The sequence below is a fragment of the Haliotis rufescens genome, unplaced genomic scaffold (genome assembly GCF_023055435.1).
Source record: "Haliotis rufescens isolate VD_foot unplaced genomic scaffold, xgHalRufe1.0.p SCAF_13, whole genome shotgun sequence".
NCBI lineage: Eukaryota > Metazoa > Mollusca > Gastropoda > Lepetellida > Haliotidae > Haliotis > Haliotis rufescens.
Window position 1 is genome coordinate 5,165,904 of NW_025963813.1, and position 26,142 is coordinate 5,192,045.

Consider the following 26,142-nt stretch of genomic DNA (forward strand, 5'->3'; position numbering starts at 1 on the left):
GGCGATGTTAGACACAATCACACGCACGCACGCACGCACGCACGCACGCACGCACAGAAAGATGGCATCTTCACCTCAGTGAGGTCGTGAGAGAGTCTTTCCACCCGTCTTCAGCAACCCATGCTTGCCGTAACAGGAGACTATGCTTGTCGTAAGAGGCGACTAACGTGATCAGGTGGTCAGGCTCGCTGACTTGGTTGATACATGTCATCGTATCCCAAATGCGTATATCGATGCTCATGATATCATGATATCATGATATCACTGAAATGTCTGGTCCAGACCCGATTTTTTACAGACCGCCGTCATATAGCTGGAATAGTGCTGAGTGTGAAGTTAAACAACAAACAAAGAAACAAACAAAACTTAAACAGGTTTCATCATTAATACTCCAAAAGGTATTCCATCAACATCACGGCGGCTACATAAAGAAAGTCCTTCACATTGTACCAATTTCGGAAATCTAGAGCGGGTATGTAAATGTACATGCCAGCACAAGAAATTGACATCCATGTCCATAATAGGAACTCATACAAAAGACAGTTTATTCACATATCGCAAACAGAAGTTGTAAAGCGCCGGAAACATCAAGATTCAGTCAGAAATATAAAGTGAGTTCCTGTGACAGCATCGGGCGAGACGTCCTAAACGAGCTTCAAGCAAAGAGATTGTCTGGTAGATGTCCGAGCGGTTTCATCTGAATCTCTGGACTCACATGCACAAACTGTTCTTCGCGCTAAGACTAATGTAAACCTGTGTAAAAGTATAGGATTTACAATAGTAGCCTTAAGGTTATCTTGTGCAAGTGGGCCCTGGTCTAATTTCTTGTGACCGGGGGTTGTCTTTACCAAACGTGGTTTGTGATGACTGCTAATAGCCTTGGACTTACAGCAAGACTGTGAACACGTAAGTCGATGATGACATGTATCAGCTCTCCATCTCTCTCTCCCAAGGCACAAATTTAGAAATAACCATGGTCTGAATTGAAGTCCATGTCAAAACATACATATTTTGTATTAAATTGTAACCTGTTAGTCTTTGACTAAACAAAAACTCTGATTGTGGCGTGTCAAGTGACTTGCATGTGTGGATGACATAAAATCACAGACACACGTTAAACGATTCTCCAAATTCATTAAAGACATGTATCGTACAACACAAAGGGCGCGGTCGGGTGAGGTCGGGCTGACGGTCGAGGTTTAGAGGAATATTGCTTGTTTCTCTTGTTTTTGGTGTGCCTCAAGCGAACTGTCTGCCTGCTGAAGGCATGTGAACTCGCCCTGATCCTGCGTGATTATTGTGACCGCCAAGAGAGGACCCGGGATTGAACCACCCAAGCTCCCACATGTCTGTTAATGAGTAATCTGAAAAAATAAAGATGGATGTAAGGAAAATAGAAAATAATTATGACGTAATGATTATGTATATTATGAGAATCCAACCCAATGGCCCTGTAGCCACCAATCCACCCTACGCTGCTACCCATTCAGAGCTCGTCACCAGAGATTCTGGAACATGCTGGGCAAGGTTGCGTCCCAAATGCGAGCCATGTCCCTATGACCATGGGTTCGAATCCCAGGTTCGCCCATATTATCATCCTTGGTTTGTGAACATCATACCCATGTTCGTGGGGTTCACAGTGGTAAACGCCAAAGACCTGCATCTATTCTAGCTGGCCTCCCATGTTAAACTGATACGGAGTGCGGTGACTTAAATACTGCTCAAAGTGGTTTTACACACAAGAATATTCAGATAAGCGTGTCTTTGCGAGGTCACGGCGGTCGCCAGACGAATGTAAACCTTTGTACAAGTGTAGGAATTTACAATAGTACCGTTAAGGTAATCTTGTGCAAGTGGGCCTTACGTTGGATTACGTTGTGTATATGTTAAGTCTTTACCTTTACCATTTATTATGTAATTATCTTTTGTGTGCACGTTGATCAATCCAGGTTTTCATTTCATTTCATTTCAAATAATCTACTGTTTAAACACAGAGATATTCCACGAACACATGGAATGTCAACACAGCAGATATTTGTGTACAATACTTACATCCTGTTTTACTTGGTGTCAGCACGGATGAACGTACATCAGACCAATATGTCGAATACTCCTTGACGACCACCAGCCTGAAACATCGAACATATAGTCCCGTTAGAACAACTTCTTAAATGCAGGGGCAAAGAGTGGTCCAGTCGTCTATGGCGCCACAAATTGCTGTGTAGAGTTGCGGCCCTTAGGCGTGACAGAAATCTGTGATCGTGGGTTCGAATCCCATTCGCCCTGATTACATTTCAAAGTTTGTAAGCACCGGACCCTTTGTTCGTGGATTTTAAGAAAATTGTAAAATTCTATGACTTGGGGCTTTCACTCTGAAGCTGACAAGAATAAATATAAGCGAATTACCAAATTTACGCGTATGGTCTGAAATTCTCAACGTTTATTGTTTCAAGAGATATAATTCACAATCATATTTGTCCGGAGGTCTTCGTAAACATTTACCTCCCAGTTTGTTATTATAACTTCCCACTAAAATGGACGCCGCTTATCAAAGTATCCCGGCTAAAGGTAACAGCATGTTTTATGGATTTAATGATGAAATGTTGTATTTATCTGTTTAAAATCGATATTTAACTCGATTGAAATAACACGTTATTCCATACCAGAACTACTTCCAGTCTGCAGGAAAGATATGATTGCTTTTCGGAGTAAGATAAGTAAAAACATACATAATATTATTTTTTTTTAATTATTATCAAATAGCATGTTTATCTCGTGACCTGAAATGGTTGACATTTTCACTCGTAACAATATAAATTTTGTCAGCAAGCATGATGAAATTGGCACCCGAATATTTGAAAAGGAGAGCTAAATACCCTTGGTGTCATCAAAAGTTGATGGTCATTCACACATACTCAAGATATAGTCAGAATCGTACAGTCGACCATGCTTTTGTCAGATATTTCTTTGAAATATTGAAAGAGTTTTTTCGCTTTTATTGTTATATTTTGAAAGTTAAATACTGTAAATAGTTGCCAGGACCCCCCTAAACATAACGTGATTCTCTTACGAGCCATCCTCGCCGAATTTGCACAAGGGCCGTCCTACCCTCCAGTTAAATTAGTTCAAGTTGATAACCAAATACTATTCTACCTTGTTTCCCTAGTGGGAAAACTAGATCTCAAATGCAATATGGAAATATTCTGTCATAAGATTCTCACTACACAAATACAGTAATGACAAGGATTTGTTGACGGCTAGAAGTCAACAGTCTTGGTTATTTTAAGAATTAATTAAATCTGTTTCAGAGGATAACGCCTTCGTACCATCACGATCAACCGCAGACAGGTATATGAAGTGAGGAACGAAGGAATTCATCATGAAACTTGCTGATGTAGCTGTCCTTGCCAACGTGACAATATAGACAGTTGATATAACGATGACAGAACACCCTTGTGCACTTCACAAACGCTTCTTAAGACATATTTTATCGCGTGCTTAAATGCAACAAATGAGGCTTTCCAATGAACGTATCTGAATTCTTTCATCTATTTTCTATAAAAAACGTTTTCTTGTGTCACGTTTTAAGTAAACCACGCTGTTCGGCTAGACGCTGCTGTCACTTGACGTATTTGATGGTCACGATAGAGGCAATGCGGTGGACATCTAACAAGATTAATGACACCTATATTAATTATCACTGTTGATTTAGTCTCTCCGACCCAGCCCTTCCCCGTTCTCTCACTGAATATTGAAGTAGGAATTCAATATGAAGATCGTCGGAACCCTCAATTAAATGGTGTATGATACACATCTCTGTAAATATGAAACGAATCCTTTAAGTGATTGGGTATACATGTAGTTTAACTACGCTTTAAGCTATGTTGAATCCAAACCACGATGGGAGATACCACGTGGGAAATGGAACCTAGGTCTTCGACGTGTTCAGCCAACGCTTTAATATGACCACTGGGCTGCCCCACCTTCCCCGGTGACTGAGGACTTGCAGATGTAGTTGTACTTACTTGAACTGGATGCTTCCGACGTGCACGATGGTAGGAGGGTACCACAACAGTGTCACCGACGTCTTGTCGACACTGCTGGAGTGAGTCATGCCGCAGTTGGGGACGGCCTTGGCGTCGGCTGAGGTGTTGAGGCAGGTACCGTCAAACATCCCCGTCGTCGTGTCGGCTGTGACCAGGAAGCCTCGGAAGGGGAGGCCGTTGCCGTGGATGGTGACTGAAACAGAGGTAAACCACTGAAAATTTTCACCGACTTGGATTGTTCCTTAAAGGAAAACGATAAAATGTGCACATTTTATTTAAAATGTATTTTCATACGTTCAATAATTTATGGTACAACAGAGCAAAAGAGAATTTCATGGCATTTCGGATGAAGTAACAAAAAGCAATCAAACACATCTGGGGTCATAACTGTCATTTTTCAAACCAAAACAACAGATGATGAAAGCCTGGTAACAAAGCTTCTTTTGCACCTCGGATATGGCATCAATATTTTGTCTAACCTCCTCGTGAGTTCGTGAGTTCGTGAGTGAGTTGGGTTTAACGCCGCTTTAAAAAGTATTTCAGTTATATCACGGCGTGTCAGCGTGAAATATGCGTCCATAAATATGCGCCCAGCACGCACAAATGTTAATGATGGATGCAGAAAAAATATATACTGTGTGTCCCTCGGGACGCACAATATTATTCATTAAACCAAATTCTTGATAAGAAATATAAAGTTCAATTAATTAAAGTAATTATTAAATATTTATTAAATATTACAGTACTGTTCATTAAACACCATTTCATTAATTTTCCTGAAGGGGTCCTTGAACAAGTAAATGGGGGTCATGGATATCTGGTTATTTTGGTCAAGGTAAAACCTTTAGTTGTTTTTCATTAAATACGCTGCTGTCACCAGGCATTGATGTAATATAAAAAATCAATCACCACAAATCGATCTGCAGTCTTTTATAAAGATATATCTATATTTGAACCGAACATGTACATATGATAAAAAAACCGTTAATAAATAATAAGCTGGGCTATTACAGAAACATGAACGTTCTTTTAAAAGAAAGAGGTCAATCGAGACTAACTTTGGTCACAATATGTCAGGAAAATATTATTGTGTAATATGCATGAGCTTGGCTGTGTGTTTACCGTTTCTGTGACAGGAAAACATTGTTATTGAAATGGGATGGTGCACAAGCGGGAGTGAGCAGGTATTTTTGTATTGATCACGGGTTGATAGTCGTCTGTCTGAGCTGAGAGAACACACGAATATAGACAAAGAGCATCTACGTTTTATCCCCCTGGGGGTAGCTTTGATACAATGTGAACCCCAGTAATACCTCAATCGGTGTTTGTTCAGTTTAAACAAATTTTTGTCCGAATGTTTTAATACAAGAGTTATCTGTCCTTGTGTCCGCGCTCATGTGATTTGTCTTTGACCAAAAGGGTTACGTCAAAACTGCTTATTTGACATAAACCAAAAGATTGGACAGAAAGGTTGTTACATGTACAGTTGAGAAATAAACCACTCCATGCATTGAACATTAACTTTGCGGGAGTCAGAGTGTCATACGAACGAGCTATTAATTTGTTCGGACCTATCTATACGGCAATACACAGAAAAAACCCGAATACATAATGACATTTTACGAAAATACTCCAAAAGTACAAAAATTAATCCAAAAACTACAAAGCGAATTTTTTTAAAACTAAACGCACGTATAACATTTTGTTCGAAACAAATGCAAGTGATACGAGAGGTGGAATCTGATTGGACTAAAGGAGAGGCTTAGAAGGGACACAGCTCGTAACAGCCACTGGTGGGGCTTCAATCGTGCCCAGGAACTCCAGCCTAGTTCGGAAAGGGTGGGAACTGGTCTTTTGAAGTCAGTTAACCCCCTTGCCTCGGGAAGATGGCTCAAATACAACATCATCCGAAAATAAACTACATGTAAATCTGAGTATGACGTGGACAGGTTTATAACGGTATTTTATGCAGAGCAAACAAACTCTCACGTTCTACCTTTATAAATACGAGTTGTCAAAACACATGAAGCCATCAATCTCTAAACGCAGGATGAGTTTACGTGGCACGAACCATTAATAACATCATGACAGTCATTGGCGCTCTTCTTTATAATTGAATATATTTGTCAATGTAGAAGGTAGATGGTTGCGAAAATGAATTATTTTGAGATTGAGTCATTAATAGGTTTTTACCTGCTTTTAAACATCTATCACATCATTTAATTATGTTCAATTGAATCTGGTGTTTTCAGAGTGGTATTATATGTTTTATCCGAATTTATAATTCAGTTACCTGTTTTAACCAGACCATAAGCTGGTTGTTTAACTCCTTGTCGGGAAGGGTTATTTTTTTGCAATGTTTAATAAAGAATGAATTACTTATAAAATGTAATAACAAACCCATTGTTTATGCTGCCTGACGAACGCCATCGTGGTGTAGTGGATAAAGCGCGTCTGCTCAGAGAGCAAAAGGTCAGTGGTAAGATCCCACGTCATACCAAAAGACGTAAATACATGTACATTGTACTCATTGCTACTCTGCAAGGCGCTCGGCATTAAGGGGCAAAAACAAGAACTCGCTTGGTCGGAGTCCGTATACTGTGTCTGGGTGGGGTATTCATGTTAAACTGCGGCATGGAATCTCAGTGGGCTAGCACCATAAAATCGAAATTTGTCCGGACTAGCACAAACATGTGTGACGTTTACATTCAGAAACATTTAAAAACTGTCCAGATTTACACGATCATATAATGTGTATTAATCGAACGTATATTGTGGTTTATGACATTTGTATATCTATAAAATCAAGAACAAACATGTAAAGAATGTTAGAATAAAAGAACGGAGGACACGAATACTGTCAGATCTTCCGTTGACACAAGACAAAGTAATCTCCAACTGTCACGGTTGTACTTTATGCACCCGCCGCCGGGTGTTACGTATTTTTAAACATAGTTCACAACACTGCATGTTACCAAGGTTACATGACACTTATTACCATGAATATTGCGTCCTGTAACGCGCTTGCTGAGACTCCAATAACCGACACACTGTGTCATGTCTGTATCTGCATCGGCAATATCTGTTATATGACCAGACGATCCAGAGGTTAAAACTGCGGGCAACGACCCACACCGTCGGGGTACGATGACACGCTGTCCTTACCACCCGATCCATGACGTACCCTCTCACTGGGGTGCTGGGGACCTTTCCTAACCCGGAATCCCCACGGAGCTAAACGCTGTTTACTGTGTTATGTGGGTGATACTATTTACTGGGTAATGTGAATAACTGTTTACTGAATAATGTGGATAACGCACTGTTTACTGTTGGATGGGAATAACGCTGTTTGGTAATAAATGGGAATAACATTGTTTACTGGATAATGTGAAAAACATTGTTTACTGGATAATGTGAATAACATTGTTTACTGGATAATGTGAATAACATTGTTCCTGGATAATGTGTATTACATTATTCACTGAGGAATGTGGATTATGCTGTTTACTGATAAATGGGAATATCACTGTTTACTGAGGAATGTGAATGACATTGTTTACTGATGAATGGGAACAAGATTGTTTACTGAGGAATGTAAATTTCGTTTCAGCTTTTATGGTTACGTACCCTTTATTGGCACCAAAACTAGTGAGAGAGCTTTTCATGACAATTTAATTTATCGTGTGAAAAAGTGGTGCGAGCACTAAATATGTATTTATGTTTATTGTGTTCGCGGTTATCGCGCGTTGTCCCATGGAACTCTTGAAGCTTTTTCCTGATACATACTTGGTTGTACAGACCATATTTGATGGGATGATGCATGTCATCGATCCCAATTGCGTGGATCGATGCTCATGATGTCAGTCACTGGTTTGTCTGGTCCAGACTCGATTATTTACAGACCGCCGTCATATAGCTGGAATATTGCTGAGTACGGCGTTAAACAACAAACAAAGAAACAAACTTTTGGAAGGCAAAGATACAGTGACTTACTGTTGATTGGCTGCTCTGGTCCGTATTCCGTTGCGTTCACAACTATTTGAAACGGGCTACATGTACTCTGTGGTAGCGTCTCGTTGTGCATGGGGCGTCCGAGTGGACTTCCGCACAATTCTGCCGGTGCACCATTTGGGAAGGCGAAAACACACGTCACAGCTGAGAGACAAAACGCGAGGGTCAGGGAGGCCACCATATTCTTCTTTGACTGTCGCCTGTCGTCTGCTCGGATTGTCGTCTGCTCCTTTTTAGAGCCAAAGATTGAGGAAGAACCCATTCTGTTTAAAGGGGTAAATTTTACAACATGAAAAAACACTGTTGCTTAATGTAACCTTTAATAATTGTGTTATGTGAAGAAATTAATGTTTCATTTTATTTCTGGTATGTAGATTGTTATTGGTAAAGGGTATGTGTCAAATTGACATCAAATGTGAATTTCAAAACCCAGCCTCCCTATTCACGAAATGTACTCTCCCGATGTCATTAAACAAGACTACAATACCAGCTATTGACATTTCAACAGGTGCCTTTTGTCAAAGCGATGGATGGAGTGATGATTCATGTCACGAGCCGCGAGGTGACGAGTGCAACGATGACGTCATAGGGGATACTTTGTCACATGACAGGTCAACTCTCCCGGCTATAACCGTTTTGCCCTCCAGCCGATTGTGTTAAACATAGACAAGACATTATCCCGTGTAGAAACTGTGACATGGACGTAAGATTTATTTCTCTTCCAGTTGGCAGTTTAATAGTCCAAATATTTTTAAGTCTGAAACATGAAAACTTTGATCGTCTGTATATTTAACAATAATTCTAACGACTGAAGCTATAATTCATTCATATGCATTATTCCTCTCTCTGAAATAAGGCGTCTGATAAAAAGAAGGAAAAGAACGAACACATTATTGAATTAATAGCTATTTTTCAATCAGTGTTTGCGTCATAAAACAACACACCTCCTTTGATATAAACAAGAGTAAATACATCGTTCTATTATTGAATAGTCTTGAGAAATCGGTATTTTGTAATCATTGTCAATAATTCGGATGATTTTGTTGTTGTTTCAGAAAAAGGACAAGGGAAGGATGAATTGCTTCACCTCTCGTCTATTTTTCATTTTAAACATTCATTGTCCATACAATAGGATTATTTCATTCACAAATATTTGTCGGATGTCTATAGAGGGCCAATCCAATGTCTTTCCTCAAGGACCAATCCATTACAAAATGTATGACATGTGTACGGTGATACGGCTCTATTGTGATTTGAAACCACTGATTGACCAATCATAATCTAATATTTGAAAAAACCAATGATAGAATTGTTTTTTAACGTCGCAATCAATATTTCAGCTTTATTGCTTGCCTGTTAATAATCGAGAGTGGGCCAGACAAACCCCGTGGTTAATATCATGAGCAACGCCCTTCGCCTTCGGGGTGCGATGACTTGCAATGTTCCATTCCCTCGCCATGACCAACCAATCAACCCTTACGACAACCATAGGCTAATGGGACCTTTTCGACTCCCCAATTTGCCCGATAAACGTTTTGTTACAGGTCAAACATGGTGGATATCGACTGAAAGGAAAAACAACTGCGGTATCCCGCTGTCTGCCCGCTTGCCGCATGCCGGTGACTTTTAATTTGGCTGGTAACATTTCCGTAAAGCAGGCCCGACTAGCTAGTTGAACACTGTTGTCTATACATATGTATTTCTACGAATCATCAAGTCATTCAAGGCGTCATTTAATGTCTAAGTTAACCGCGGAATATGGATGATATATTATCTTTCTTCCCAGAAAGGTTTCCCCTCAACAGCAATTCCATGTGTATGTATGATGCACTGGTTCTACTTATTATCGGGGCGGTCCGGTAGCCAAGTGGTTCGATTCCCGACATGGGTACAATGTGTGAGGCCCATTTCTGGTGTCCCCCGCCGTGATATTGCTGGAATATTGCTAAAAACGGCGAACAAACACACTCCCTCACTCTACTTATTATCGGTAAGTGTTATCAAAATTTCTACAAAACTGTACTTTGAGTTTCACGTCTGAGGTTGAAATGAATTGTGGAATTTGATACATATGTTATCTTTCTCCAAACACTGATGATAAGGATATCTCAAATATGTTGACATAATGAGGACTTAGTTTCTTACGGAACACAGACCATTTATTTAATAACATATTCACGATATACCATTCCCATCTCCTTCTCAACTCTATCAGCCTATACTCAACATTTCAGTGTTAAAATCTAAGTGTTAAACTGAGAGTTGATAAGCAAAAGCATGTGTTTATGAATCACTATCAAATAGTGACGACACCCGACGTTCGCGAAAAGGTAAGCGTATCCTGCAACACCGGTGATACCTGTCAAAAAGCAGAGTCCATTATCCGAACAAAAACGTTTTAATTGTTCCGGATAAAATAATGTTCATCGTTCCCAATCTTAACACCTCAAGGACACTCACGGTTCAAACTTTACTTCTGGTGAACTTCAGTATGCAAGTCGGTATCATCTGAACAGTCAATCAAACTCTCCGCTAACCTGTCGACATCGAACACCATACAAAGTTCATCCTTGTTTTATTTCCAAATCGATCTTAACAACGACAGTAGGCTGTAGCTGAGAACATAATTTATGTTGTCTGTTTCACGAAATTCGTCACCGAACACTTGTTATGTATTCGGTCAAGGTTCGCCTTGAGTTCAACCGTCAGTACAAAATGTGACAGTTGGCTCACAATAATTAACAAATTAAACTGACAAAAGATGACTGGCTCAAAGTGATAGAGTGAATGACCTTGGGTCTAAGGTATCATGCAGAGAAGAAGATAGCCAAGCCAAATGCGAAACGCATGCGCAGTAATGAACGCGGCTGTGAAGAGAATAGAGCCACGGGAAGAGACACACTGATGTCCACGAGGTGTACTATATATATGATATTGACTCCCTACTTCAACAGCACTCGGACATGAAAGGATAGATCAATTACTTCTTCAGTAGAAATAACCGTTGCTCCGTCCGACGATGGAGGCTTTGTTTCCAACAATCGGTATTGAGATCATTGCAATGATCAGACGTCAACGGTAGAGAAAAATCATTCACGGCTAACGTTAGAAACAGAGCGCAAAAGGCAAAATAGTATCGAAAATAATATGAATGGATCACTGAAAATAAGTAAGCGTGTCCTGATCTACCGGCAGCAACTCACACACTATGCATAAAAAAGTAAATGTTTGTTTGTTTTCCAACGCCACGAACGGTATTCTGTAATTGATTTGCTGGTTTTTCTTTGGATATACAGGATAGGGGTTGCTAGGAGTTATCACATTTTTATGACTTTATACCACCAAATAATATTATCTCATCGCACTTGAGGGACGTGGGGTAGCCTGCTGGTTAAAGCGTCGCTCGTCACGCCGAAGACCCGGTTTCGATTCCCCACATGGTTACAATGTGTGAAGACCATTTGTTGTGTCCCCGCTGTGATATTACTGGAAAATCGCTAAACGTGGCGTAAAATCATAATCACAGAAGCAACAGAAGCAACATTCTTACTCTTCCTTCAAATGTACATGCCTGTTTGTTGCTCTATTATTATAGATATAAACTGTCTTGTCGTATCATATTTATAGTTGTATCACATGCTCTATTAGATCATATTTGTAGTTGTATCACATGCTCTATTAGGTCATGTTTGTAGTCGTATCACATGCCCTGTTAGATCATATTTGTAGTCGTATCACATGCTCTGTAAGATCATGTTTGTAGTTGTATCACATGCTCTATTTGATCATATTTGTAGTTGTATCACATGCTCTGTTAGATCATATTTGTAGTCGTATCACATGCTCTGTTAGATCATGTTTGTAGTTGTATCACATGCTCTGTTAGATCATGTTTGTAGTTGTATCACATGCTCTGTTAGATCATGTTTGTAGTTGTATCACATACTCTGTTAGATCATGTTTGTAGTTGTATCACATGCTCTGTTAGATCATGTTTGTAGTTGTATCACATGCTCTGTTAGATCATGTTTATAGTTGTATCACATGCTCTGTTAGATCATGTTTGTAGTTGTATCACATACTCTGTTAGATCATTTTTGCAGTTGTATCACATGCTCTGTTAGATCATATTTGCAGTTGTATCACATGCTCTGTTAGATCATATTTGCAGTTGTATCACATGCTCTGTTAGATCATATTTGTAGTTGTATAACTATCAATTTATACAACATCATTTCGGATTATTTGAGCGAATCTGGGATTCGAACTAGTTTTTATGATAAGCCTAAGTGATAAAACTCTGCACAGCGGTAATAACGCACCGGAAGCATTGGGGGAGGATGTTGGTCGGTACATATATTTGCCTGTACCCAGAAGAAAGTCAGAGGTTAACGAGCAATTAAGGGACTGACCATACCGACACGCACGCACGCATGCACGCACGCACACACGCACGCACGCACGCACGCACGCACGCACACACGCACGCACACACGCGCACACACACACACGAATAGCAAATGTTCGATCCAGATTGTAACAATCTACCCAGGTTTCCTGAATATGACAGTTACCATTATTTGGCTATGTTTCGATTCGTTCTTATGCCTATATTTGAAGTACCTAATGGTCATAATTAATATGAATATTTATTTTCCCAGATCCGTGATACTTTGTTGCTATTTGAGGTGTAATTTGAACATTAAATTAAAATAGCACCGGATCAATTATCAGGTACGGGAAACGTGTAAATAGTATTGATTGATACGTGATCCACATGTATTTGCCTGTTAAGGCATTTAATTAGTACATTTAAACAGAACATACAACCGAAATCATCGCAAAACTATATATATACCGAGAACCACGTGTTGTAAGAGCCGTGTATACGGGGGCAGGGATTCGTCACCCCTCGCCACTTTCCGTTATCTGCAAGAAGACTCGTCACCTCCATCCATCAGTACATCAGTACTTGCGATTGATCTTTTAAACTTTGGACGACTCTGGTGAGCATGTGTTGACCAAGGTATATAAACCCCCTGTTTGCCTTGGTTGACCAATGTAATCACAATGTCATGTTACTCATTTACATAATATTTATATAACTTCATACTTCGGTTGGCCTCAGTTGCCCACCTACTGAATCCCTGGTTTATATCTGGTTTGGCAGCTGCAGCTGAAAGATTATCCCGTCTACATACAAAATCTTTTTATTAATATAAATAAAAGGCTTACTGGTCAGATAGAAAATTTCGATAGAATTTCGGAAAAACAAGCAGGTTTTAGACAAGGGTACTCAACCACGGATAATATTTTTTATACTTAATGCGATTATTCACAAATACATGCAGAGAAAAAGTGAAAAATGTTTAATATATATATATTTGTCGATTTTAAAAAAGGCGTTTGATTCTGTAAACAGGACTATAATGTGGTCATTGTTTCCTTTAAATGATGTGAGCAACAAAATGTGTAAATTACTTTGTAATATTCATCAAAATGTCAGGCATGTGTTGGAAACCGAGGAATGAATTCTGATGTTATTACATGTAACATTGCTGTACGCCAAGGCTGTGTTTTTAGTACTTTCCTATTTTGTTTTTTCATCAGTGAACTTGCTGCACATTTTACGTATGGTATACAGGTGCTTCCAGATATTGCTAAGATATATTTGTTACTTTTTGTTGATGATATAGTTAGGTTCTCTGGTACTTTAAAGGATTGCAGAATTTGATAGATATGCTGGAGCTGCACTGTTCTATTTGCAAACTCCAACTAAACACTGAACAAACGAAAGTGTTTACTTACTTTTCAAGAACTTAAACAAATTATCAAGTGGAGAAAATGCTTGTTTAACTCACAACCGTCACAAATTGCCACTTCTAATAAATATTTGGTGGTTACTTTCACAAGCAGATTCTCGGTTAATTGTGACACCAGTAATGCAACAATGCTGGTAAAAAGGGATAAATCCTTATTTAATGAATGCGGCTATGGATATGTTTTGGCACAAACAATATGAACGTAGTAATCCATATTCGTTTTTATTATCTATACGCCAAAGACGTAAGGATATCCCTTTTACATATAATAGTAATTCCACGTTTTAATTTCAGAAAGATGCAATTAATACAAGCATTTTAAGACACATATTTCCCCCAGAATACTATTTGTTTGATATCAATCTTAAAAGACAATTTAGATGCAGCTCTCATAGACTTGTCCCAATGCAGACATAGAAACATAGCTGGAGAATTTAGGATTTGTGAGCAATCCGATTAGTTTGTTTAGTTTGTCCAAAATACGACTATTTAAGAAGTAAATAAATGTATATAGAACCTTTTATGTACACTAAACAAATGTAACTGCAGCATTGGTATTGGAATATTTTCTGCATAGATATTGAAGTCTAAACAGTAAATACAAAGGTGGGGAACTTTAGACAACCTTTATACGTTTTGAGATAATGTAAGAACTTGGTCAAAACATGGTCAAAAGCTTCTTGCAATAAACGAAATGTATAGGCTGATTTCCACTACGTACAATGTACTAAACATACACCAATATGTATTACATTTTGAGCAAGGGTCAAAAATAGCTTTTTGTCAGTGTCGGCCATATTGAAAATCGGATTGTAACCTCTTGAACAACTTGGGGTGTCATCAGTGGGAACAAGCACGTGGGGTTCCGCTTCATTGAGAACTGAATCAATAGTAGCAATAACAACTTCAATCGAGAGCTAACAAATATGATATGAACAAATACACCGGGGTACCCTTTTTATCCCAGATACGATCGATTATCTACCTTCAAAGGTCAATGCAATCTATTTAATTAATCAATATATATCTATATCTTACAAGCAAAATGTTAAGTGCCCCTTACTATATATTTCCAAACAAAATAATCATTTAAAATCGTATCCTGTATTAGTTTTCTGACGAGGCACATATGGTTATGTTTACAAAGTGGCATTCTCGTATTGGATTATAGAAAACGAGGTTTCTCGACCTTTGTTTAAACTTATGACCCGGCTTTTTTGGCCTTGAGAAACAAAGAGTGTCCTTGTGCCAACTTGGCAGCAGGTATTGGTGTTTTTTTAGGCATTTGTCAACATTAGATCAAGTTCATAATGTAGATATTTTCCAAAACACTTCCAAAGTTCGGGATTTGTGAAAGGAAGAGTTTTTACTTAATGATTTCCAGGTGTATAAGCCATGTTTATTATTAAATCAGGGGGTTAGATAGAACAGAGAACAAGATTTTTGGGGGGTGACGGGGCATATATGTTACCAGCTACCTCTCTCGCTCTTATAAAAAGGATATAACATGTAAATAATTCAATAAAATATACATGTAATTGTATAAAATACTATATGAAATAGTGAAATCACATGTTTGGTAGCACATTAAATACCCCCAGCTTCACTGATTTAATAGCTGAAGTTAATGGGAGAACGTCAAGTGCAGTTAATACGTCCGTGATCGGATGGTCTAGTCTGTAGTCTAATGAAGATCCGCAGTTGCGGCCAAGGAAGAAATTTGCGTTCGATTATCAAAATAACTGGTGTAACTTCATTTCTGGTAGCCAAGGTTGACTAGATTCAGCTAGAACCGTGTTAATAAAGGACAGCTTAAGGCAATAAGCGAAATAAAACGCATTAACTGCAACCTATAAATTTAATACAAAATGGTTGCCGGGAGAAGAAGAAAAACAACTACCAAATATATGGGAGGTTAACAAGTGTTCATATTGCTTCACAAAGCTGCCATTGTATCTTTTCATAGTTCAATATAACGCGCAGGACATCAATCAAATCATTATCAATAGTTGCATAATTGATTCTTAAGTATTTATCTCAACAATTAACACATATACATATATAAAATGAATACTTTGTTAATTACATTCATTAAAATGCTTAAATTCCTGATTGAATCGATAAAAACAACCTATTTAGTAGTAACGATGAGGTCATTTAATTTGGAGGCTGCTAATCAAAATACTATACTCCAGGGGTTCACTAGGTATGGATAACTTGGGCCAACCGAAGTAATTATATAAGATGTAAATTAGTTAACATGTGCTGACTCTGGTCAGTCAAAGTTAACTTTGGTTCTTCCATGGTAAACATGGCTCACCACAGTCGCCAGTGGTTTTGAAATCGAACGCGAGTATAGACGCCAGATTACGTCAACCCAAGGTCAGTCAAGCCGCTGGTGTGTCATACCGTTGGCAGCGAGGTCACAACTACCGTGTCTTGGGTAGTTCAGGTTCGTACTATCGTAAACCTACTTTGCACAGGAGCCAGGTATCCCGGGGAAATTCCGGGTAAGAATATGGGCGACTAAATGGATCGGTTAGTCGGGCTCAGTGACTGTTAGATCGTATGTCATCGTATCCTAATTGCCTTAATAGGTGCTCATGATGTCAATCTCTTGATTTTAACTTACTTAATTATTTACATACCGCCGTCATTTGACTGACATATTATTGGCTGGGGCGTTAAACGATAAACAAACAAACAGCTTCCTGGTCGTCGGTTCTAAATTTACATTGGTTAGAATTGGTCCCCACCAACCTATGCTGGTCGTAAGAGACGACTAAATGGATCGGGTGGTCAGGCTCGCTGACAATGTCGATGTCGCGTCATCATACACCATTGGCTTGGATCGTTGCTAACAATATCAATCACACAGACAATAAAAAGAACATACACACAAACAAACACACATAGCTCAAAGCTAACAAGCTTTGCTGAAATGAAATACTGTTAATAGTGGCGTTAAAACCGAATCATTTGTAACCTACAACTTCACACACAGCAAAACATTAGACGAGACTCGATCTAAGGGGTAGCTTGGTGCTTAAAGCATTTGCACGTCACTCATGTTCAATTCCCCACATATGTACAATGTGTGAAGCCACCGGTGTCCACCGCCGAGATGTTGCTGAAATATTGCTAAAGCCGCGTACAACCACATTCACTCGCTAACTTACTCACTCAACTTGCATTTCACCAACATCGTTTCGTTGTGACGACCTTTATTTTCACACACATCAAAAACACAAGAAAAGAACAATCACTTCATGGTTTTTGGAACAACTACGGTTTATGGTAAAACCCATCATACACTATTTCTTTCTCACGCACTGTAGTCACCCCTACTGGTGTAAAATACTAAATGAAACTGCGATATGTGAGTGTGTGTTTCTCAATGTCCCGGATAAAATTACTCATTTATAAACACCTGGTATCATCACTACCTGATAGTGATTCATGGATACATGCTTCTGATATAGTCGGGATCATACAGTCGACTCTATTCCATTCTTGTAAGGGTTTTGTCGCAATTATTTGAAAAACATTAACGAATTTCTTATAAAACAATAACGACCTCGTGTTTCAAGGAAAGCCATTTTGCATGACACAGTTGACCACGTCGAAACAAAAGGAAGTGTGTAAATCTTCGTCAGAGACGAGAGTGGAAGATGAATAGCGTGAGACTACCGTCCCAGTTGGGATTACGTGACGCCATCAGTTGTCAGGGGGAGTGGGGAGTGACATGTCTACAACACGGAGTCGCTCCCCCAGGGTACGTCAGTGTCTGGCGGAGTGAGACGTCGCGACGTGACATATCAGTTTCAACCAAGGACTGGGTCGCGTTGTATTACCTCCTGATAGCGACACTTTCGTTGTCCAAGCTGGGTGATTATAAAGTATACGCGCGCGCGCGCGCGAGTGTGTGTGTGTGTGTCTGTGTGTGTCTGTGTCTCTTCTGTGTGTGTGTCTGTGTGGTGTGTGTTGTCTGTGTGTGCGTGTGTGTGCGTGTGCGTGTGTGTGCGTGTGTCTCGGTGTGAACCCTTTATATTAAAATGAAGGACATATCTAAATTATTTTGCGATATTTTTGTTTAACATAAAATATTAATTTGGATTCATCTAGTATATTGTACGTTAGGTGCAACCACCACTCCCTTCCAAAATGTCGTATCCGCGTCCGTGCGTCATGTCAAACTGTCATATACCTGGCTCATCGCATCCTGACGACGTTGAGTGCTAGTGTGTCATCGTATCCTGACGGCGTGGATCGATAGTGTTCCATCGTTTCCTGACGACGTGAAGTGCTACTGTGTCACCGTACCCTGGCGACTCGGAGTAATAGTGTGTCATCACGCCGGGACGGCGTGGAGTGATAGCGTGTCATCGTACCCTGACGGCGTGGAGTGATAGCGTGTCATCGTACCCTGACGGCGTGGAGTGATAGCGTGTCATCACACCCTGACGGCGTGGAGCGAAAGCCTGTCATCACATCCTGACGGCGTGGAGCGATAGCGTGTCATCACACCCTGACGGCGTGGAGCGATAGCATGTCATCACACCCTGACGGCGTGGAGCGATAGCCTGCTGTCGTACCCTGACGGCGTGGAGTGATAATGTGTCATCATACCCTGACGGCGTGGAGCGATAGCATGTCATCACACCCTGACGGCGTGGAGCGATAGTGTGTTATCGTACCCTGACGGCGTGGAGCGATAGTGTGTTATCGTACCCTGACGGCGTGGAGCGATAGCATGTCATCACACCCTGACGGCGTGGAGCGATAGTGTGTCATCACACCCTGACGGCGTGGAGCGATAGTGTGTCATCACATCCTGACGGCGTGGAGCGATAGCATGTCATCACACCCTGACGGCGTGGAGCGATAGCGTGTCATCACACCCTGACGGCGTGGAGCGATAGCATGTCATAACACTCTGACGACGTGGAGCGATAGCATGTCATCACATCCTGACGGCGTGGAGCGAAAGCCTGTCATCACACCCTGACGGCGTGGAGCGATAGCATGTCATCACACCCAGACGGCGTGGAGTGATAGCCTGCCGTCGTACTCTGACGGCGTGGAGCGATAGCGTGTCATCACATCCCGACGGCGTGGAGCGATAGCGTGTCATCACACCCTGACGGCGTGGAGCGATAGCGTGTCATCGTACCCTGACGGCGTGGAGCGATAGTGTGTCATCACACCCTGACGGCGTGGAGCGATAGCATGTCATCACATCCTGACGGCGTGGAGCGATAGCGTGTCATCACACCCTGACGGCGTGGAGCGATAGCGTATCATCGCACACTGACGGTGTGGAGCGATAGCGTGTCATCACATCCTGACGGCGTTGATCGATAGCATGTCGTCGTACCCTCACGACGTGGAGCGATAGCGTATCATCGTACACTGACGGCGTGGAGCGATAGCATGTCGTCGTACCCTCACGACGTGGAGCGATAGCGTATCATCGTACACTGACGGCGTGAAGCGATAGCGTGTCATCACACCCTGACAGCGTGGAGCGACGATGTGTCATCGTACCTGATGGCATGGAGCGATAACGTGTCATCGAACATTTTATATCCCCTGGCATGGCAGATCTGCAAGCTGGTACAACGCAATTAAATCATTAGCCAGAGAGCGATATCACATTTGATCGTTAGTTGTTACAACGTAAAATACAATGAGACGTTAAGCAGAAGGTCGAGAATGATTTTCATCACAATATTGCACAATATTGTAAGTCCTAATTACTGCTTGAGTTCAATCAGCTCCAACGAATAAATGTTTACACAACCTGCACAGGTATTATGTAAATACATAACGCAATTTTGAAACAATTAACGAAATGAGACGGTTATAGCAAGCATACATTCCAAATACCATGTCCACTCACGTTGATTAAAAGCGAAAGAGTGATGTAACAAAATAAAGCATATCCATGGCGGCGTCAATATCATGGTGGAGTCTCAGCACAAACAGAATATTGGAGCAACCTTTTTAAACTTCACATACAAACTATTATCACATTGATGGTGCCAAATGGTCTTTTTTTCTCTCTGAAAGAACGATCCGAGCAATTATATGTTTTGCAACACACGTTTTTAATTTCTCCGAGACTGGAGGCAGAATGATACTTCCTATATTTTTATTCTTCTTGCAAAATTATATTTTTCAATACGGATATAATATTTACAATAAACATCAGTGCATTGACGTTATACCAACCCGGTGTTCCTGAATCACGTAGCCACATCACGCACTACTGTACAACAATCAGGTAGCGCGCCGGTTGGACAAAAAATGAACTTTCATGTTCATGAATGTCATCGAACATATGGGTTAGTGAGTGAGCATTGTTTCACGCCTCTCTTTCCAATAACCCGGACACGGGACGGGGGCGGAGACACCGGAAATAGCCTTCACTTATTATATCTTTGTGGAGAATAGAACCCATACGTTTTGCCCCATGATCACATGATAATTTATTTTAATATTTATGCCTGTATGATGCCCTGGAGCCTTGTAATGATCTGTCCATTGCTTCCACATTGATATCCATACAAAACATTTGTGTTGTCATCATCATCAATAAAAGCGCCATCAGCCTGTTAACAGATAATTTATACTCATCAATAACTGTTTTACGAAAAAAGCTTCTTAAATCCTTGTTACGGCGAATAAGGACTGTATCTCAAGGTGTGTCTGAATATTAGCTATGCAGGGTAAGCGCTCCTGGTTTGGTTCAAGGATTAGTAGGCCATTATTGATTACATCAATACCAATAATTGGGACCGATTAAACAAATTATATTCCTAACCTTTGCGATGTACTGCGGTATACTATGCTATGCCATCGATCAGTAGAGTTTTCCTTCGATTCTGCCACCAAGCGGGATGTTTGATATTTTCATGCTTATACCAATCCCGATATTCGTCTGAGCACCACTCTGAATGACTACTTGAATAACATTGGGCGTACATTCGGAAAGAAAATCAAGAGACATATATTCTTCTTCAGATCTGTCTTTAGTATATCATTAAAATAGATCGCTTTGATGCCAAAGGAGAGTGTATGGGAGGCAAGCTTTGGACTTTCTTATCAGTATATCGTATCTAAAGTACGTGTTGCGAGATGCTGCTTGTGGTGGTGACGATGCTGGGTCTTCTCGATGGGGCTGTAAGCCTACCAGAGGGGGCAACCTGCAATTTTTCATGGGATTTTGACTCGTTTCTTGGGAAACGTCTCACCAACCAAATGATAGAGACAAAGGGGGGAATTAGTTTGCTTCAGTGTGTCCGTGAATGTCTGGACATGGACTCGACTGTCTGCAGGTCTGTCAACTACAACAGACAGCTGAGAAAGTGCCAGTTGAACTCAATGGACGAAAGGTTGGTACCATGGGATATGTCATCTAGCGCCGGATGGAACTACTATCACAAGAGGATTTCTTCTCCGGATGTAAGTCTCGCACCAATGCACCAACTTTTTGTGAAAAAAACACTATCAGGAAAAAGAAACCATTATTATTAAATTTCTCGTTAGTTCAGAATAAATAAATTTTCTTATTCTCATCCCCACCCGCCTAACCAGAAAACACACCGCCTCAGTCAAATCTATCTGCCACTGCAAATTAACGTTTGCCAACGACTTTCTCAGAATATTTCGAAACAGTGATCACAGCGACACGGAACAGTGACATTAACAGTATCTTGCAGTACAAACTGGGGAACAAATCTTCTGATTAATCATATTAACTGTCTCTGGGTGCCGACATTGTGGTACGTGTAGAGAGATAGTTTAACAGCATTGGGAGAATCGGAGCTGACAGGGAATGAATGGCTTTGGTTTGAAGGCTTTTTCACAGTTTTGGGAAGAAGACTATGAAATGTTTACAAATACAGAGACTGAATTAGTTAGTAATGAAGAGTAAGTGATGTTCTCAGAATACTTCCATACAATGACCGCACAGACGCTTTGGACAGTGACATTAACTGTGTCTTGCGGTACTAACTAGGCTACTAATCTCCCGAGTCAGATGTAACTTTACATATGTATATCTTTGGAAAATGGTATGTGCAGTTCAACCAACATAAATTTGTTATGATATTAATTCGTCATAAGCAGTAAAATGTTCCAGGTTTGATGTAATTGTCATGATATGTGAAATTCAGAACAGACAGTCCTATATATTAAAAACAGTTTTTGACCGATAACTGCGATTTTCATGACTATAGTGCATCAATAGAAATGTTTTACAAAGAGCTTCCATTTGACATCTATTATGCCTTAGTGTCACAATATCTTTGACAGTTAAATTTTGAAATTTGACCGATAGCGGAAGAGAAATGGCGTCCATTTTGATATCCAAAATGGCCGCCACAATAGTTCGTGGAGAAATTTTCAACGTCATTTTTCTTAATAAATGATTTTTCTAATGACTTTAATCCTTGTTGCCAAGATTCTACCAAAACTTTAGACCTTTATTTCCTTACATTTTCCCAAACACCAATGTTTACCATACTAGCATTTGGAACAGCTGAAAATGATGCAAAACGACCTGTTGGTATGTTTAACATATCTGTCAAGTTTGTATATATCTAAATAACGAGCGTGTGGATTTCAGGAGCTAGATGTTTTTGTTCTTTCACGACATAAGTATATTGACTAAATCAGATATATAACTTAAAAGTTTATACTTCCAAAGACAACATTTTGTATGAACAGAACTGTGCAATAAATGAACATTTAGAATACTCTCCGCAGTGGAAACATTTTCTAGAATAATTCTGATGATCGCCATATCCGTATTGTAGCCTTTTCATATATGCTACTTAAAAGAAGTTTAAGAACACCCGATTCTTTAACATTTCTGTAGTTAATCTGTCATGCCGTGCGTCATCGGATCATCTTAAACTTCTTTCAAGTAATATATTACGTTTTTCTATGTAAAACATACTGTCGAAACCATGATGGAACCTATGAAATATTACAACGAATAGACCTTCATATGTGCATACTCATAACAACGGCATATACATTTATTGCTGACGGAAAATTAAATGCCTGTTTCGGTAAAACATAAAGTTAGACCTCATAATATATTAACCTTTCGAATTGCTGTATATTTTTAATCAGGATTGAAAGCACCTGTACATTCATCAAAAATGTGAATCTAAATCATATTACTTTTAAGTTATATCTCAAACTCGGTTACAATATATACACTTTAAATCTTCAAGGAAACAATATTACGATAGTAGTAATAAGACCATAATAACTGCTGTGATTTTAGGGATCTAATGTTAGAAACGACAATTTCCATTTTTGGAAGTCACATTTGCTCACTCAATTACGAAATGTATACAGGTAATCACTAATGTTTTGAATAACGAGACACGTGAACATTTCAGGTTTTGCAAACATTTGAACGATGTATCACAAGGTAGCCATGGGCGTCCATTAACCTCTGTATTATATATCAATTATGTGTAAAAAACCCGCAGACCTATTTGCTACCATTGCTTTAATTTCGAGCCTCATTCTAATGGCCCCTCCAATCAAAGTCCTCAAATGAGCGAGAGACATTCTATGCTTAGTTCAAGATATGAGCGCTAGAGGTGGTGACGTCACTTCCGAAACGACGAAACTATACCCAGGAAAATCGAAGATGCCATGGACGTAAATTGATATACACTCGTGTTTCCAGTGACACAAATATTCTAAATATGTATATGATTTTCACTAAGATGTCATTTCATTTTTGCATTTCATCAACTCCAGAGAATCGCACAATACAATGGGGCTCATTGCTATGGTAAGTAATAATATAGCCTTTAGCATTAAAAATATCTTTCTTTTAACAGTTTCTTTATATCATTGAGTCCTTTTTGAAATTGAAACAGTTTGCGTTTGAACAATTTTCATTTGAATTATGCACTGCAAAGAAACTATTTAGAACGAGTACATTTTGGCAGTTATGGCTTTCATTGTCGTGCTGAAATTGATCGAGTTACACTAAGGTTGCATTTTCTTTATGACACCATGCGGGGATTCCGGATCAAATAAGGTTCCAAGTGTCTCGTGTTTGTTGAAATGGCCTTTTATAGTGGATTGGTAGATCAGCATCGAATACACCACGTCCCTCCATTTGTAGTCTGTATTTTTAACCAACGTATCAACGGCTGCCTGTTTTAAGTGAATGGGAGGCAGGTGAGTACTCGACCAATGAACGCTCAGTATACATTGCACATACGGCAACGTTTCTCGCGCGACATCGTGTGTCACATGTGCCAAGGCCTTATGGTATCGGCTCCACACATGGCTTCAATGTCAGGCAATGGTAGGGCTCGCACAGAGTTTCATGCACGGAGTTGGACCCATTGGACGTCTGTGAATGATACACGGCCTAATTCATCAGCTGATTGAAAATACACACATGTCACAACGACGCCGTATAACGTCTGTATGTATTCACGGGCGATGGGGGAATATATATAGCGTATATTAACCCAGGAAGTGTTCCAGCAACTGTGATGTTCTGATTGCAATAATCGTACTTTGTCAGTTACCCGTTTGCCTGGTAGAGACTCGATCATTTAGATATATTAAACAACATTCACACAATCATTAGTGCACGAATTCACTGATGTAAACACCCGGGCCAAAAAAGTATACACTTGAAAATTGGATTACACCCAAAAATTACAAACGATATCAAAACGTTACAAGGTTGAAAACTGCCGTGGAAACACTGCATACTATAAGGTCCAAAACACAGCTATGATATCACCATCGAGTTACCATGCAATTAAATAAAAATAACAACTATGCACTGAGCTGACACAGTGCTTGTCACCAACGTAGTGTCCTCGTTGTTTTCACAGTCAAGAAGTGCGCTCCAGGGACCAGTGAATTCCTCGACAGGTGTATTGAGGTCACACCCTCCAAACCAGGGTCATTTGATACCAGCTGGTCAAAATGCCAGCAGAAGTACGGCGACCTTCTTCACATCTACAACCAGGAAGTGTACGACCACATCCTCCCTCTCGTGGAACCTTACGGCAACGAGGCCAGATTCTACATAGGTAACTTAAATTATCCTGTTATAAAATGTCTGCTTGTTGTATAAGAGCTACAGACGAAGATACATGGTGCCTATGGTTGATTAATAAAAGCAATAACCTAACAACCGAGTCTGAGAGACAATGGTAAATCTGGCATACCACCCATTGCACGTGCTGTCCGAGGTCACGTGCTTCATGACTGTCACAATGTTGTGTTTGGGAACTTGAATTCTTCGAATATGGTCCTGCCACATAAATCAATTATTTTTATTGCGAGACACTGGTGTAGTGGTTTTTTTTGTTTCACCTCAAAACAAAATATCCCCTTCTTGCACAGTATGTTAGTTATTTATGCTTCATGTTCTGACATGTTGTGTATGCTTCATGTTCTGACATATTGTGTATGCTTCATGTTCTGACATGTTGTGTATGCTTCATGTTCTGACATGTTGTGTATGCTTCATGTTCTGACATATTGTGGATGCTTCATGTTCTATCATTTAATGTGTGTGTTTTATATTCTTACATAATGTGCGTTTTATATTATAACATTATGTTTGCTTCATGTTCTAACAGGGGGCACGGGTGTCCAAGTCGTCTAAGGCGCCGCGATTCGCTGTGCAGAGTTGCGTCCCTTGGGCACGCCAGAAACCTGTGATTGTGGGTTCAAATCCCGGTTCGCCCCGATTATGTTTCTAGGTTTGTCAGCATCATACCCATGATCGTGGATTTTACCGAAGTGGTAACGTCTGAGACCTGCATCACTTCGGGCTTTCCTCCCACATTAAGCTGGCACGCCTTGATATAAATGGAATAATGTCAAAAGCCACGTTAAACCCAACTCACTCACTAACTCACTCATGTTCTAACAGTATGTGTGCTTCATGATTTATCATTGTATATGTACCTCATAATCTATCATATTACAAGTGCTTCGTGTTCTAGCATATTACGAGTGCTTCGTGTTCTAACATGTTGTAAATACTTCATACTTTTTCCTATCATAAGTGTTTTGTGTTCTCACATATTACGAATGCTTCATGTTCATACATATTGTGGATGCTTCGTGTTCTCACACCGACTCCATGGTCTTGTGGTAGAGCGTCTGCCCGTAGAGCGGAAGGTCGGTGGTTCAATCCCCGGCTGCGTCATGCCAAAAGACGTTATAAAAGATGGTACTTGTTGTTACCT

At 40.1% G+C, this 26,142-nt stretch overlaps 2 protein-coding genes across 2 annotated transcripts; one reads left to right on the top strand and one right to left on the bottom strand.

Annotated features, from left to right (window-relative positions):
• Positions 1-366: 366 nt before the first annotated feature.
• Positions 367-8,285, bottom strand: LOC124152318 (putative defense protein 3). The gene is made up of 4 exons (XM_046525215.2): positions 8,040-8,285; positions 4,026-4,239; positions 2,053-2,129; positions 367-1,364 (listed from the first exon to the last, which is right to left on the bottom strand). The coding sequence occupies exons 1-4, from the start codon at positions 8,236-8,238 to the stop codon at positions 1,240-1,242; spliced, it is 615 nt and encodes a 204-aa protein (XP_046381171.1). The 5' UTR covers positions 8,239-8,285; the 3' UTR covers positions 367-1,239.
• Positions 8,286-20,845: 12,560 nt separating this feature from the next.
• On the top strand, positions 20,846-25,922 carry LOC125378837. Its single transcript, XM_048394802.1, has 4 exons — positions 20,846-21,346; positions 23,669-23,702; positions 24,772-24,972; positions 25,897-25,922. Exons 1-4 carry the CDS (start codon positions 21,020-21,022, stop codon positions 25,920-25,922), a joined length of 588 nt encoding a protein of 195 aa, XP_048250759.1. The 5' UTR covers positions 20,846-21,019.
• The last annotated feature ends 220 nt before the right edge of the window (positions 25,923-26,142 follow it).